Genomic DNA, 15,996 nt, shown 5'->3' with positions numbered 1-15,996 from the left:
GCAGTGCGGCAGGGGAAGCAGCCCCCCTAGATGGCAGTGGCTTTATAGAGCTGCAGTGCAGCGGGGCAGCTCTCTAGACACCAGTGCCCTTGTGTAGATGCAGGGAGCAGGGCAAGGCAGGCCACAGACAATAGCGCCTTTGCACAGATGCAGTGAGCAGGGCACTGAGGCCCCGGCTGCTTTCCTTCTTTGTCCTCTTTGTTATAAATTCTACTGTTCTCTTCTCGCCCACTCAAGCTGTCAGAAGTGGACGTAACGAACTTGGACCGAACAGTTCATTGCTCTCTTGGAGCCTTGTCCATGTACCGTCGCAGAGCGGTGTGGTGGCTAACACAGCTGATCTTCTCTCTATCTTCCAGATTTACCCTCTATGCTGTGGACACCCGAGGGAGGCATTCAGAGCTGAGCACCGTCACCCTGAGAACAGCCTGCCCACTGGTGGATGACAGCAAGGCAGAAGGTAAGAGTTCGATCTCCTGATTCCTGTGCTCCCAGACCTGGGAGAGCTCTCCTGCTAATCACCTTGGACCCTCCTTTTTCCCACTTCCCTTGTCCACTGTCCTCAGAGACACGGCTGATTGCCATGCTAGCAATACTGCAGCGGAGGTGAGGAGAGAGAAAAGAAAAGGAACAACAGTAAGGGAAGCGGAGAGAGATACTGGAGGAGACGTTCAAGGAGAGTGAGGGCTTGTCTACACGAGGACACTTGCAAAAGTTAATTGCAATTCAGTCTTAAAGTGACCTACATTCGATTTTGCTTAATTCATTTGAAAGACAACATTGATATGGGGGGTTAATTTGGTTTAACTAATCCACTGTAAAAAATAATTTGAATTAGCTTTCTTGGGCGTCCCTGTGTAGACAAGCCCTGAGAGAGAAAGAACAAGGGGTGAAGCTGGAATAGCCAGACTGTTCTGAACAGCAGTAAGAGAATGAAGAGCCAAACAGCGACATGCGGAGTGCATGCGTGATCACAAAGCTCACGGTCAGTCTCATGTGTGTGATCTGTTACTGCAGGGGTTTGCCACCTTCTTCCATTTGTGGACCCCTACAAAATTTTGACTAGAGGTGCGCCCCCCTTTGGAAATCTTAGACATAGTCTATGAGCCTCAGGTTGAAAACCACTGTGTTACTGTACAAAGGGACCTACGTCTGAGGGGGTGGGGTGGGGGGGAGAAGTAATACAAATGTCCAAAATTTGGAAGTTGATTTCAGTTTTCAGGAGTTGAAACAGGTCCCTTTTTGTGGTAGTGACATTTTCAAAATCGTTCACCTTTTTTATCAGAAACACAATGTACATTATTAGATTTTTTTCTTTTAATGAAAAACACAGTTTTCAGAAAACAAAATATATTTAACAGTTTCTTTCAATAAAATTATATATCCAATATAAGTGTGTGTGGGGTGGTTTTCTGCATCTCCCTCCCCCCATTTCCGGGGTGGGGGGAAGGCCATTTTCCTGCAACACCAAACAAAGAAACCCCTTTTATTCAAAAAAGGTTGAGGGGCTCTGCCAGAAACCCCATCTGTAAAAAGGAAACAATGATACCCACCTCCTTTGGAAAGCACTTTGTGATCTACTAATGAATAGTGTGAGATAAGAGCCAGGGATTATGCTCATGTTATTTTTAATGATTACTCTCTGCATTTCTGCCTAACTTGCTTTTCTTATTACTGATAATGTTCACCGGGAAAAAAAAACAAACCCAACCTCTCATATTCCCTTCCCTCCCCCCACCTGCAATCGTCAAGCCTTGATCCTGCAAATGGTTCTGCAGGAGCAGACTCCCTGCACCCACACAGAGTTGTTGAAGTCACCAGGGCTCCAGCCATGTGAGGCCACTAGCAGGATTGGGGCCTCAGTCTGGTACAGCTGCCCAGATAGATGGCTGTGCTCCGAAGCCAACTTCCAAACTGCTATGGGTGAGGCGGCCACCCCAGTCCCCCAGCGTCAGCCCCACTGCCTGGTTTTTCCTTCCACATTCCCTGTGCCTTCCATTCCCTTGTAAACTCCTCGTCCCCCTGCTCCTTTTCAGAGATAGCTGACAAAATCTACAACCTCTACAATGGCTACACCAGTGGGAAGGAGCAGCAGACTGCCTACAACACGCTGATGGAGGTCTCCGTGTCCATGCTCTTCCGAGTCCAGCACCACTACAACTCGCATTACGAGAAGTTTGGAGACTTTATCTGGCGCAGTGAGGATGAGCTGGGGCCCAGGTAGCTGTGCTTTCCCATAATCCTTTGGGATTAGTCCATCCCACCCCGTTGGAATAGCCTAGTGTCCTACACTGCTGAGTGCATCTTGTTTAGGTGGCCATTCAGATGATCCTGATGATCCCCTAATACCAGAGAGGTAGCGCCTTGTAAACCTCACCAACCAACCCCATCATCTGCCTTGGATTGGGGTAAAGGGGTGCTGTAATTTAGGATTTAAGTGATTTGTAACAGTTGTTTGGGAGACTAGTCCTGGGAATAACAGGCCGTGCTGCAAATTAGGATCTGGGCCTAAGTGAACTCGTAAAGCTGTGTGGACCCAGTGCTATAAATTAGGACTGAGGTGAACTGTCAAAGCTGTTATAAATTAGCACTGACCCCTAGTCTTTTTTACATTGGAGTCTTTGTGGCAGAGACTGTGACTTCTCCAGAATTCAAATGTGCTCTGATATTTTCATCATTATCACAGTATACACTGATTAGATAGACTCATAGACTTTAAGGTCAGAAGGGACAACTATGATCATCTAGTCTGACCTCCTGCACAATGCAGGCCACAGAATCTCACCCATCCACTTCTATAACAAACCCCTAACCTATGTCTGAGTTAAGATGAATGAATGAATGTGGAAGTACAGAGAGTGATGCAAATTAGGACTGAGGTGCATTGCATCAGGTGTTTGGAGAGCTAAGTACTAGAATAATAAAGGGACAGTTTACCCTAAGGATGTATCCTGAGGGATAAAGGCCTCTGCCTCAATCAGCACATCCTCTAACAGCTGTAGCGTTGGTAGGTAGAAAAAGTCCAGGTGATGAAGGAGAGCAGCTTGAGCAGCAGAGCACCATACTGGGGTACTGTCAGAGGAAGCCTCTTTGGGATTTTGACAAATCAGTATTTTGTGACTAACAAACACATTGGTTGGAAAATCTCCACTCAGCTCCATGTCGTGTGTTCTTGAGAAGTTTACAATGGATGTTATACCACTTAGAGCCTGGCCTATTGTTCTGAGATCTCGGAGTGAAAATGGCTGTCCCACAGTGATCATCTTTGCTTGTGTTCTGGTTTTTAACAGTAGTAAAATTAACAGTTGCAGCTTCATCTAAACCATTAACCCAGCTATAGCCCACCAGCCTGCTACAGATGTGAAGGCCTTAAAAAGGCTCTCCCCCCTCACCTTTATTTTGGAGGCACAAGACATGAGGGCCTCATGTAGCTTTTGTTTATATAAGGGGCAGGGGAGAAGGTTCACATGCAAAAACTGTCTTGACACCATGAGAGAGTGGAGATAAAACTTCCATTTGTTTACAGGTCACACAACCAGCAGATATTTTCTTTTAATCTGTAGTTCTACCCTGGTGATATCTCCTTAGGGTTTGGTGAATGAACTATCAGCATGTGATAGACTGTGTCTTTTCAGCACAATATCTCCTAACCCCCTGGTGAATTAATCCTCTCTCTCTCATCTGATTGATGGAGAGACAGACAGATGAGATGTATAGTCTGTCTGTCTAGTCAGCCTAATGTGACATATTGATACGTTGCCCCTCACCATGGTTACTGGGTACTTTACAAGTTATAAATACTCTTAAAGAGCTTAGATTTCTCTCCCTCCCACCTAAAACAATAAAATGGCATTACAGTGGCCTGCCCAAATTCTAAATGCAGTGCGCACTAAAACCATGCTGCAAACTGAAGCATGTCCAGGCTATGGGAGAAAATGTATGTTACAAACCCATGTTCCCTTATCCTTAATCCCATGCTAAGAATGAGGATTAGCAGCTGGATAACTCTGAGATTATGAAGAACAACAGTTCCAGCAGTAACAGCCTCCCCAAATATCATTTTGGGGTATATGAAAATGTATATTACTGGTGAACATGCACGTTCAGAGAGACTGCAACTGTGGAATAGAACATACGTGGAGTATGCCACGTCAGAGAACTGGGAGAGTAAGATGGGTTGTTTCCTGGACAAAGTGTCTTATTATGACTTTTTGGCCACTGGTCATGAACTGCTACCATAACTCCTCACAAAGAACATTCAGCAAGTGTCATGAAGCTCCCTCAGGATTCTAGATTCGGCCAACATGCTTAGAGATGTTTTACAAATGCCATGTTGTCAGCAGTCTGTTTCAGAAATGACCTTTTCTCTGAGTGCTAGAAAGAAAGAGAGAGAGAGAACTGGGAGGTACCGATGGTGGGGGGAGCAATTAACTACAACAAACACATAATACCAATAGATTTTCCTCTTTTTTTTTTTTTATTTTTTTTTTTTTGCCCATCCTGCATATTGGGCACAAGCAGGGATCCATTCCTGACTCCCTGTCACAATTTCTTGCACAATTTACAACCCTCCTAGACATAAATCCAAGTTAGCCTGTGACTGGCCCTCCTACAGAGGTGACCTTGGTCGTAATTTTTTTGATAGCTCATTAACCTCTGATGTGAAGCCACTCTCCTCCCCTCTCCTTGATGGCACTGCAACTTGTTTCTCATTTCAAGTCGTCCCTCTCAGTACAAATCCGTGGGGCTGTTGGTTTTCTTTATGTTTCCCTGGTAACTCCCTCTGTTACCTGGGCATCTCTGGAAGCTGACTGACGATGCGCCTTTTGAGGGCATTATCCAGCAGGAAAATACAAGCCAGGCAAACTTGTCTCTGCATGTCCAGCAAGGAGATTTGGAAAGTGCTCGCCAGTGTCTCCTTGATGCACCGTTATACAGAAAGCAATGTCTAGAGACATCCGTGGATTCCGCAGTTGTCCTTCCGCACAGAGGCAGGGATCTCCAGCTGAACTTTCAGCAGCCCCTCATGCATCTGAGTAACCAGCATCTCCTCGCCATGGGGAAGTTTCTAAAAATACCCCTGCAGCTTGCAAGTAGTTCTAGTCTCTTGACAAGAATGAAGGTCTGTCCTCCAGCCTCATTTCTCAGGTTGCTCTGACAGCGAGGGAGCCCCCGACAGCGGGAGAGGCGACTGAGGATTTTCCAAGGGAACATCTCGTAATGAGATTTTAATTGACAGTCTGTGCGTGTTCCCAGGAGGTCATTCATTTTCGTACCTTGAAATGTTTATCAGATGAGCCTCAGATCCACCGTAAATGTTCACTCATAAAACTTAGTGACAAGAGGGGAGTCTATTGCCTCTGTGTAATAAATACATCATGCTGGAGTCCTCGAGAGCCCAGTTTCCATGAAAGCCACAGGTTACTGCAAACAGCTGCTCGCGAGAAGACACACTGACAACCAGATGTCTCAAACAGAAGGTTTACATTAAGGAGACATTAAAAAACTTAGCTCATAGGTGGCCCTAGCCCAGGACTTGCTGTGGTCAGGACTTGGCTCCTGAATTGCTTCATCCTGCTAGTCTCCTCTAACAAACCCCGTATAACCCCAACACACGCAAAAAGAGACGCTTGCTCCAAATTTACAGCAACAATTTGTTCCAACTAAAGAGAAGAATCCGTCTAGACCAATAAAGACCTGATGCTACTATGCATTCGTTCGATCCCTCCTGGCCTCGTGTTGTGCAGTGATGATGCTTTATGTCACAGGCTCTTCTTTTAACAGCTGCCTGGGGTTGTTTTTTTGGGGCGTGAGGGGTTATTGTGGCCATCACAACAGTGTCTGACTCTCAGAGGGAGGTGGAGGAAATAGACATGGTTACATTGTCCCTGCCCCCCACCCCCGTTCTCATCAGGTCGGGATGTGACATCAGCGTGGGGCTTGAAGCCCCTCCTTCTCTTAAAGCAAGTAACGGGGCCGTGCTGACAGCAGCAGCAGGAGAAGATCCTTTTAAATGCAGGCGTCTCCACCAGCAGCTGCCTTATGGTAACAGGAGGGAATATGATGTACAGATGAGAGGTTGCGATAGCCGGGTTTGGAGTGCTGGACTCTCTATCCTCCCATCTGAGAGCCTGACAGACCTGGGTCAATTATCACTTGGGTGGAAAATCTGAATTTATAGCAAAAAAAACCCACAAGAGAACAAGACAACCAGGCATTGACCTCTCCCCCACCTCCCGTCAGAGTACTGGGGCGAGACCCTGCTCCACTCCAACACAGCTGTTGTTCCCTGTCTGCCTGTAATCTTGTGTTGTACTTTTCTAGTGCCTTTCATCCTAGCATGTCAAAGTGCTTTTCAAGCAGTTAGCTAGACCCCATGGCAGCCCTGGGATCAAGGTGAGTATTGTATTCCCAGTGTAGATGGGCAAACTGAGATGGGGAAGGGTGAAGTGACTCATCATACAGTGCACAACTGGTCTGGGACAGAGCTGGAAGTAGCCAATGCAAGACACTCAGCTCTTGCACGCTCCCTGCCAGCACGGAGAATAGAACCCAGGAGTCCAAGTCTGCTACTCTAACCACTGTACCATACTCCCTTATGACAGTGCCTTTATCCATGCACGAGCTCTTCCAACGGCCCTCACAACCACACTTTCTCATCTCTCTTCAGGCCCCAGTACCACAAGATGCAAGAGGAGAAAATGGCAGCAGAGGGCCATTACTTTTAATGCCTTCCATCATTTTTACTGCAGTGTCGACCTCCTAAATCCTTCACTTTCATGGCAAACAGGATCAGGGCCAGGCTGGTACCAAGTTTAAAACAGCTGGCCACAAAGTGCAATGTGGCAGGCGAGCAGGAGTGGCGCTGACACCACGTGGGGACAGGGTGGGGAAGAAACAGCTAAGCTTTGGTGGCTCAGGGGCTTAATGCAGACCGGTGTCAGCCCTGGCTGTAGCCAGCCCGGGAGTCTGACTTCTGCAGCCGTCCCCTCCTGATCCTACCCTTTCATATGGGAATAAATTATTGTTTCTGGCAGCGACGGGGTAGCTCGGCATTGGGAAGATTTCATTTCCAGTATTTGAAAAGGTGGTCGCTCTGGCCTGACATCCCCCCGCAGAGAGCACTTGGATGGTGGCCAGAATTTGATTGATGGCGTTAAATTGGCAGCCCAAGAACTGCTTCTGTAATTTATTACCCAGCCTTCACCAGAAGGCTTCTCTCTCTTTTTCTCCTCTCCCCTGGTCTCTTTCTCTCCTTCTTCCTTTTTTTTTTAAGAAAGAAAAGATGTCAGCCAAAAGTCTAACATTTAAGCATGACTTCATTAACCCACTCAAACAAGTGAGCCACGCCAGCTCCCCTCCAGGAGAGCCAAGCAACCTGGCTGTAGCTGAGGGTGTTTGTCATCAACCCAGGGATAGCAAAATCCAGGTATCCATTTCCCTCCTGATCTTCCACTCCAGCATGTTCCTCTGCCGCGTCCTTGTTTTCTCCTGCATGGAGCTGCTGCCTCCTCTGATTTGTCGGAGCACTTTACAGTTGGTGCATCCCCAGGGCCATTCCATCACCTGCTGCTTCCTGTTGTTACACTCCCTAAGGGGAGAACAGAGCAAACCCACCAGTTGTCCCCAGCAGATGATAGACAGAGGGAGTGGCATGTGTTTGCCCTGTCCTGCCACAACAATGGCCCAGGACAGGCTGGAGGAAGCAAGCCCTGTGAGAGAGTTTTCAGTGGTGTCTAAAGGTAAAGAGATGGAGAGGGGGAAAGACAGAAGAGGGGACATAGGAAACTGTAGAGGAGACCAGAAGGAAATGGAGAGGGAGAGATAAGCAGACGGCACAGAAGAGGGAGAGAAAAGACAAAGGAAGTGAGCACAGGATATAGGAGATGGAATGGAAGAGAGGTGGGACAGGAGGCACATTTAGGCATGTCTTGGAGATCTAGACTTTCATCTGAAGCATCTAGCATAGGCTAGGGGCAGGATATTGGACTTGATGGACCATTGGTCTGAATCCATCCTTGAGAATTTGGGGTTTTGAAGCTCAAGGCATGACCCTATTTGCACCCATTTTGATGCAGAGCATGCCATTTGTGCATTGTGCACTACCCTAGAGCAAGTGGAGGGGACTCACTAGTGGGTAAATGCAGCTTCCCTTTATTGTAGCATGTAAGGGACAAACTTCCACTATTCCTGCCCATCCATGCATCCGTCTCCTGTTTGGCTTCTCAGCAACAGAGCCTGCAGTGTCACCTCCCACCATTCTCTCCTCTTACAGCCACTCCAGCAGGCAGTCCCAAGGCAAGCAGAATAGCACATGGCATCAGGTCATTACATTTACAATTTCAGCCCAGAGTTGGACACTCCTTCTTCCCCAGTCGCCCAACGGACAAAGAACACAACACAATATTACTGATACCAAGCTAGCTAGGACACCTCCCTCACACACTCCATCCTAGTTCATGCCAAACACCAGCTGTCTCCAGAGCAAACCCAGTATAGGTATCTGAGTGTTGATCACCCAGTCAGGCCTGCTTCTTAGGAATTGTCTACACTGCAGTCAGAGGTGTGCCTGCAGCACCTGTAGACATATCTGAGCTAGCTAGCTTGAATAATGCTAGCAATGAATCCGCAACACCAGGAGCTGTAGAAACCTCTGGAAGCTGGACAGATTTAGACTGCAAATAAAGCATACCTTTTTAAATGTGTGAGAGCAATTAACCAAGGGTCACAGTGGATTCTCCATCACAATCATTTTAAAATCAAGACTGGATGTTTTTCTGAGAGCTGCTCTAGGAATTAATTTGGAGAAGTTCTATGGCCTGTGCTGTACAGGAGGTCAAACTAGATGCTCAAGCGGCCTTGGAATCTGTGGATCTTTGTAAACAGTGGCAAGCCCATGCTGCCATGACTTCACTGCTATAGTTGTTTGAGCTAGCTAGATCAAAGCTAGCTTCCGTCATACTTCTGACTGCAGTGTAGACATAGCTTCAATCTTCCAAACAAGAAAGTGTTTCCAGACGTATGCTCCAAATAGGTTGATCTTTTCTTTTCTGTAACTACCTTTCTGTTTTCTTTCCTTTCATTCAGATAAACTGGGTAATTCCCACCAATATCTGCCTTTCCATTTCTTTGGCAAGGTTTGGCTTTTGAAGCAAATGCCCGATGCACAGTCCCCTCTCCCAACATACTATAAAGAGTTCATGGATGTTAATAGATTTTGTCTCCCTAAATTGGACAGGGAGAGCTCACAACTCTAGGCCCAGCTCACAACCCAGCTGGCTTGACTACGACAGGAGCTTGATGGGAACATCTTTAGTGTGAACTGGAAATAGCCATTGCTGTCCAACTGGAGCTGGTGAAAAAACAAAAAGCTAGTTTCACAAATAATGTTGAAATTTCAACATTGTTTTCATTCCGATAGGTTTGAATCAAGGCCATTTTTCTTCATTTCTTTTTTAAAATTCTATTTTTTTACTGTTATAAAAAAAATTCAAAAAGGGGAAAATTAGCCCCCAGAAAGAATGAAAAATGACAACATTTGGACAGTGTTGAGACGGGTTCATGAAGATTTTTCTTCCTTCCCCCCAAGAAAAAAGGTTGTTTTCTTACAAAAACTTGTCATTCGAAAATGTGTAACTCATTTTATATCCACTGGCTCCCATCTATATTTAATAATATCAGGTATATCCCGATGCTGTGCTGCAGACACAGTATTCAGAAGCACTGGACTCTTTCAGACATGAGTCTAAATCCTCTGTTTGCTTACACCCAGTGCAATCCACATTGACGTTAATGAACTCTACGCAGTAAAAGTCAGTGCAGAATATGACTCCTTGGTGTGCATTAGTTTAGCTTTGGGATCCTCATTGAAAATGCCAGTTTCCATAACGGGAAACCTCCAAAGTATTTTAGCTTAACAATCTTGGGGGGCGCATGTCACTGGTGAAGTTATGCCTCTTGGACTGCAGGGAGAGGGAGTACCTCTCTTGTAGGGTGGTGGCTACTTAATGGAATTGTGTTAGCGGGAGTTGGAAGCTGTTGGTCAATGCTCCAGCCATCACACTGAATGTATATGTATGTGCCTTATATAGTAGGCTTGAATTCTCCTAGCTCAGCTTGTCCCTCATCCCTGAAACCTGAAAACATAGCCACTGCATGGAAAGTTAGCATTGCAGGACACAGGTGCTCTTGCTTGGTATCCCCACCATAGGAAGAATTATTCTCAGCCTGTCTCAGTGTAGAAGAGGAAGGGTAGCCTCTTGACTGAAGTTTGCTGGCCTTTCATAGCATCCTTCCCCAGAAACAGGGAGTCATACCTGGTCATGGAGGTTTGACTGGCCTCCAGTCACTGCTGTTTTGGCTTGTCGCTCTGCCACACACTTCTGCACTCTTTTATGACTCACGATGAATTCTTACTTAGGATCTCAGTTAGTGAGATGCCTTGGGGAGAGCAGCTGCACCAGAAAACAGCCGTGTTCCCTCCCAAAGAATCCAGGGCTGAAGCACCAGAAAGCTTTCATAATCAAATAATCCCCATGTTTATACCTAGCTGACTGAGAGCGCTGCCCCTGACATGTCCATTATTGGATATTGACATTCCTTCGGTAACTGTATCAAATCCCACACCCCCAGTGGGAGAGGGAATAATCTGTGATCTTGAGACTTTCAAACCACTCAAATAAACCTTCTTTCCCCGCTTTTGATTTAGCATGTTGCGGGCTCTTACTAGGGACAGGTTGGCCTCTAACTACTATATTTTGTTTTGTCTCAGGGGGTTGTTGCACGTTTCTTTCTCTGCTGTTACAGAGTTGGGTTCTTCCTAGCCCTCCCCCCCTCTGAAGACTTGATGAAATGCAGAGAGGGAGGCTGTGTGCTTGGGTTCCTTCCTTCAGTGAGGCATGAGCCGGAGGGAGACAGGTATTCTGGAGGACTCCAGATAAGTAACGGAAGGAGAGGGCAAGGTATCCCCATCTGGCTTTTTGCTTCTCCAGTGGCTTCCTGCAGCAGCGAGTTTGAGGGTTGTGCCATGCTGATAGATAGATGGCTAAAAGGATGTATAGGTGGATGATGGTTTGTTCACAATAGTCCATGTTTCATTCTTAAGAATCGAGATCAACTTGTGACTTCAATGGAGTTGCACCAGTATAACTGAGAGGCAAATTTGGCCCCTGAGTTGAGGGAGGAAGCCCAGTTTCCAACAGGATGTTTGCTTCTCTCTATCTCTTTCAACCAATAAACAAGGGAGCATGCATTAAACTCCGAAGGCCCCAGGGAGTTATTGAAGGCACAGTTTTGGTTCAGGAATGCATTACCAAACCAGTCACATATATATATATATTACTCTAATTGCCAAAGATCCTGGTAACAGTTGCTTTACTTGAACTGCTCACGCCACTCAAGCCCTAACCCCAGTGGGAATTTGCCAGGTTGAAGCCATAGGGCTGGACTCTATAAACTTTCTGTGATGTGTCAGTGTTACTGAAGAGGGCAGCCTAGGTTAGATGACCCAATGCAGTTGAGAGATGTGATGAGTTGTATTCCCAGCTTTTTTATATAGAGAAGGTCACTAAACCTCCTTCTGCCTCAGTTTTCCCATCTGTACACTGGGAATAATAGTATAGATGCCATAAGCCTTAATTAATTAACATGGAATCATAGGACTGGAAGGGACCTCGAGTGATCATCTAGTCCAGTCCCTGGAACTTATGGCATGCCTAAGTATTATCTAGACCAAGGATGGGCAAACTTTTTGGCCTAAGGGCCACATCTGTGTATGGAAATTGTATGGTGGGCCATGAATGCTCACAAAATTAACAATTCATGTTCAAACAGGACAACACACGTTTGTTTCAAAATCAGCTCTATTAAAATAGTTCTGTTGAACAATGCGCTGTTAGGAAGACATTACTGAGCTGTTTGTTGATTTTGCTATACAGTTTTGCTCTTGTCTGAACCCAGATTGTATGCTAGCCTGGATTTGTTGGGCGTTAGCTTCCAGTCATTGGAACATATTGAGTTTTCAGAAATCTCCTCCCAGGTAGGGCCCAACAGCCCACAATCGAATTGCCTCTGGGTGCTAGGAAAGGAACAGGCACCTGGACTTGCATGTTCCAGGCTCTGATGGTGCATGAGGTGCATTTGGGTTGTGCAGCATATCCTCACACCCATAATGCAGGAGCCCCCGACTCCACTCCCCAGCTGGAGCTCCAGGCAGGAGCTCCGGGAGCAGGGCAATGGAGCTTGAGGGACGTATTAAAAGTTTTGATGGGCCAGATGTGGCGCGATGGCCGTAGTTTGTCCACCCGTGATCTAGACCATCCCTGACCGGTTGTTGTTCTTATCTGCTCCCAAAAATCTCCCATGATGGAGATTCCACAACCTCCCTAGGCAATTTATTCCAGTGCTTAACCACCCTGACAGTTAGGAGGTTTTTCGTAATGTCCAACCTAACTCCTCCCTTGCTAATTTAAGCCCTTTGCTTCTTGTCCTATCCTCTGTATCATCTGTAAAATATTTTGAGATGCTGGCATAGCAGGTGCTGTAGACATTTCATTACAGTAAAAGGGGTGTTATCCAGCCTGGTATCAACCGCAAAGCTTTATAAACTGGCATTTCTAATCTTCACAGAAAGTCCAGTTTATAGTCCAGTTGGCATGGGGCCGACAGGCTCCACGTGGCTCCCCAGAGGTGGTGACAGGTCCCTGCGGCTCCTAGGCAGAGGAACAGCCATGAGGAGTTTGGAGTGCGGGAGAGCATGCGGGGCTGGGGACTGGGGCATGGGAGGAGTTTCGGGGTGCCAAATCAAAGGGACACTGACTTCGGGTGGCTCCCCACAAGCGGCGACCTATCCTTGCTGTTCCTAGGTGGAGGTGCGGCTAGGCATCTCTGTATACTGCTTCTGTCCACAGGCGTTGCCCCCACAGCTCCCACTGGCCGTGGTTCCCACCCAATGGGAGCTGCAGAGTCAATGCTCGGGATAGGGAGAGGGCAGCACACAGAGCCACCTAGCCATGCCTCCACCTAGGAACAGCAGGGATAGGTCACGACTTGCGGGGAGCCGCCCAAGATGAACGTCCCCCAGATCCGGCATCCCGAAACCCCTCCCTCTCCCCAACCCCCTTCCGCGTCCCCTCCCACACCCAAACTCCCTCCTTCTTAGTTAACCTGAATTTTTCACTTGCCAGCATCCCCATTTCTCCAATATGCTGGATAAAAAACCTTTCACTGTAATTAGGAATCAGTCAGAAGAGAGAATCTATCGATCTGTCTAGCTACTGGCAACTGTAAACAGAACTATTTTGTCTATGTGACAGGACAGACCGCCCTGGCTAGAGCTGAGCGAATAATGTAGTTATTTATTTATTTCTTTTGGTGGTGGCCAAACCAAAACTCCTTTTTTTTCCTTGCAGAAATGAAAAACTGAAAAAAAAATTCAGTCTGGTCAAACAAACTATTTTGGCTGTTGACTCAAAACATCACCTTGAAACAAATTGTCTGTTGGAATTCACATTTTCTAAACAGAATGTCAATTTGAAGGGATTGTAACAGCTCATTTTGTAACAGCTCATGTTGAAAATGCCAAAACAAACCATTTCCACATTTTAAAATAATCTTTTTTGTTCGCTTGGTTGGTTGGTTTTGTTTTTGGCTAAATTCAGCCTGAAAAATGAATTTTTGGCAAATTTAGTAGTCGCCAAAACAATTTCACCCATCTCTAGTCCTGGCTTCTAGTTCCGTGGTCTAACTGCTTCCACCTTCTTGCTATGTCTCCATCTACTCTTCTTCATTCCAGGAAAGCTCACCTGATCTTAAGGAGGCTGGAGAAAGTTAGCAGCCACTGTTCGACCCTGCTCCGCAGTGCCTATATCCAGAGCCGCACCGACACCATGCCCTACCTGTTCTGCCGCAGCGAAGAGGTCCGGCCGGCCGGCATGGTCTGGTACAACATCCTAAAGGACACTAAAGTGACGTGTGAGGAGAAGATGGTCTCCATGCTGCGCAACACGTACGGGGAGTCCAAGGGGCGGTGAGGGACGATGTTGGCCTGGAGCTGTGGAAGGGAACGCCAAGGAGTCACAGACATGTGACAACCTGAGTAGCTGGTGGGCTTAGGGGAAGGGTGACGTTCAGATGGAGGGGACAGCGAGGCCAAACCGGACTGTTCAACATGGGCGGTGGAGAAACGAGAAATCAGCCAGTTGGACTTTGATTTCCCTTTTTGTTTTATTTTTTAAAATGAAAATACCTAAGTCGACTCAGTAGCACCGTCTCTCCTTTTTAATCTTTTCTTACCAAATTTCCTGGACTACATGCTCCAAGTCTGAGAGGAGGAGAAATCCAAAAGGGCCAGGTCAGGCACAGGAGAGATAGCTGCCCCCTCCTCTGCTAGCCTTGGAAGCGGACCAGGTGGGGAAGGGGGCCCGCTGCCTCAGTGCGTCAAGGAGTCAAGGTAAAGCATCTCAGTTGTGGGAGGTGACACCGGGAGCTGGAGGCACCATCCTGAAACCGAAGATCATGGAGATTAACGCCAGCCAGGCAGGTGCAAAGACATTGCCGGCAAACTGGGATTTTTTTAACACTCCGAGTTTGCAGAACTGCTGCTTGCGGAGTCTTCGTTTGCAGGGCTCCTGACAGGTTGTTCTGTGTATTAAAGATTCATATGAAGTCCACCTTCCCCGCCTGCTCGGTATTTTTTGCCAACACACATCTCTGCCGTGGCTTTTTTGCAGAATGACCTGAGGAGGAAACAAGTCTCCTCAGAGCTCTGGTAAAAGAAATGCAAGTGTCAGGTACAGGATTAAGAGAAGAATCCCAGTATGTGGAACAATAAGACACTTCTCAATACAGGATTGGGGTAGGGGTGAGAGGAGCTGAGCATTTAAAGAGGGCGGGGAGTGACTCTTTTTGTCTGCAGACTCCCGCCATAAAGCCAGATCACTCTTTGTTCTCAGCTCCTGTTGTAAGAGTTCTGTGCTCATGGGAAAACCCTATAAGGCAGCCAAGGGCTAGATGGACATGGGAACTCTATCGTCTTTTAGCATCTCAGGTGGCTAAGGTTGGCGCACGCTGGGGATGGAGCAAGGTGGGAGGCTGAAGATAGAGGAACTCGATCCAGAGCCCACTGAAGTCAGTGGGAGGCTTTCCACGGACTTCACTGGTGCCAGTGAATTCCTCTTTCAGTGCAGAAGGGGAGTTCAGTCTGGGCCAGAGTTGGTATCTGCTGAAGAAGCAACTCAATCAGGCCCAAGACTGAATGGAGACAGAGATTGGAATTTCTCCTGTGTAAGGTCCCACATGGATCATTGCAGAGCAGATGGGGGCTGACCAGTCCTCTTGCCATAAAGAAACATAGGGTGGGGGAAGGATCAGTGCTGACACAAAGGAAGAACACCCCTTCTTCTCAGCTCTTCTGCGGCTGTGACACACTACGTGTTTGTATAGCACCTAAGACCAAGGTGGCCCCGTCCCTCCAGGGGCCTCCATGTGCTACCACCATACAAACAATAAATAATAACAATAACCTTCAGAGAGCCATCTGTGGTAAGCTCCTCCAGCAGCCCTCCCAGCCCGCCTGATTCCAGACTCATCTTTGCTTAGATACAGACCTGTAGCATCTTGGAGCTGAAGTCCAGCCTGCTGCTGTGCCCATGAAGGGTTAATCCCTTGGCACCTAAAACACCCCAAACTGTGATCTTCCTTCCATTGGGCCTTGCTCCTGCTTTGCATGCTGTTAGGCCTCAGGAGGTTGTGAGTTACTGGTCCCCATTAGTCAACCGTTCCCTTTGCCATTGGTGGGGCCACACAGAGCGAATGCAAGACGAGGTGGAAAGGCCAAAGAGCCTCTCCTCCCCTGTGCCTGTGCATAGAGGCCAGCCACAATATGTCCAGTCCTAGTGTATCCATGGATAGAAACTGCCTGTTTTTCAGAACTGCCGAGACCGTGCAAGCTTCCACTGACCTCGCTAGATGGCTCAGCACCTCCTGAAATCAAGCTGA

The 15,996-nt window shown here is 47.2% G+C and overlaps 1 protein-coding gene across 1 annotated transcript in view; it reads left to right on the top strand.

Annotated features, from left to right (window-relative positions):
* Positions 1-14,669, top strand: part of ASTN2 (astrotactin 2) — a 660,907-nt gene extending 646,238 nt beyond the window's left edge. Inside the window, exons 21-23 of the mRNA XM_032797631.1 lie at positions 360-460; positions 2,037-2,220; positions 13,793-14,669. Coding sequence (XP_032653522.1) covers positions 360-460; positions 2,037-2,220; positions 13,793-14,030 — 523 coding nt within the window. The 3' untranslated portion in view covers positions 14,031-14,669. The remainder of the gene's footprint in view (positions 1-359; positions 461-2,036; positions 2,221-13,792) is intronic.
* The last annotated feature ends 1,327 nt before the right edge of the window (positions 14,670-15,996 follow it).

This window comes from Chelonoidis abingdonii, chromosome 24, assembly GCF_003597395.2.
Source record: "Chelonoidis abingdonii isolate Lonesome George chromosome 24, CheloAbing_2.0, whole genome shotgun sequence".
NCBI lineage: Eukaryota > Metazoa > Chordata > Testudines > Testudinidae > Chelonoidis > Chelonoidis abingdonii.
Note: the sequence above shows the minus strand (reverse complement) of the source record. Positions and strands in the feature narration are given on the sequence as shown.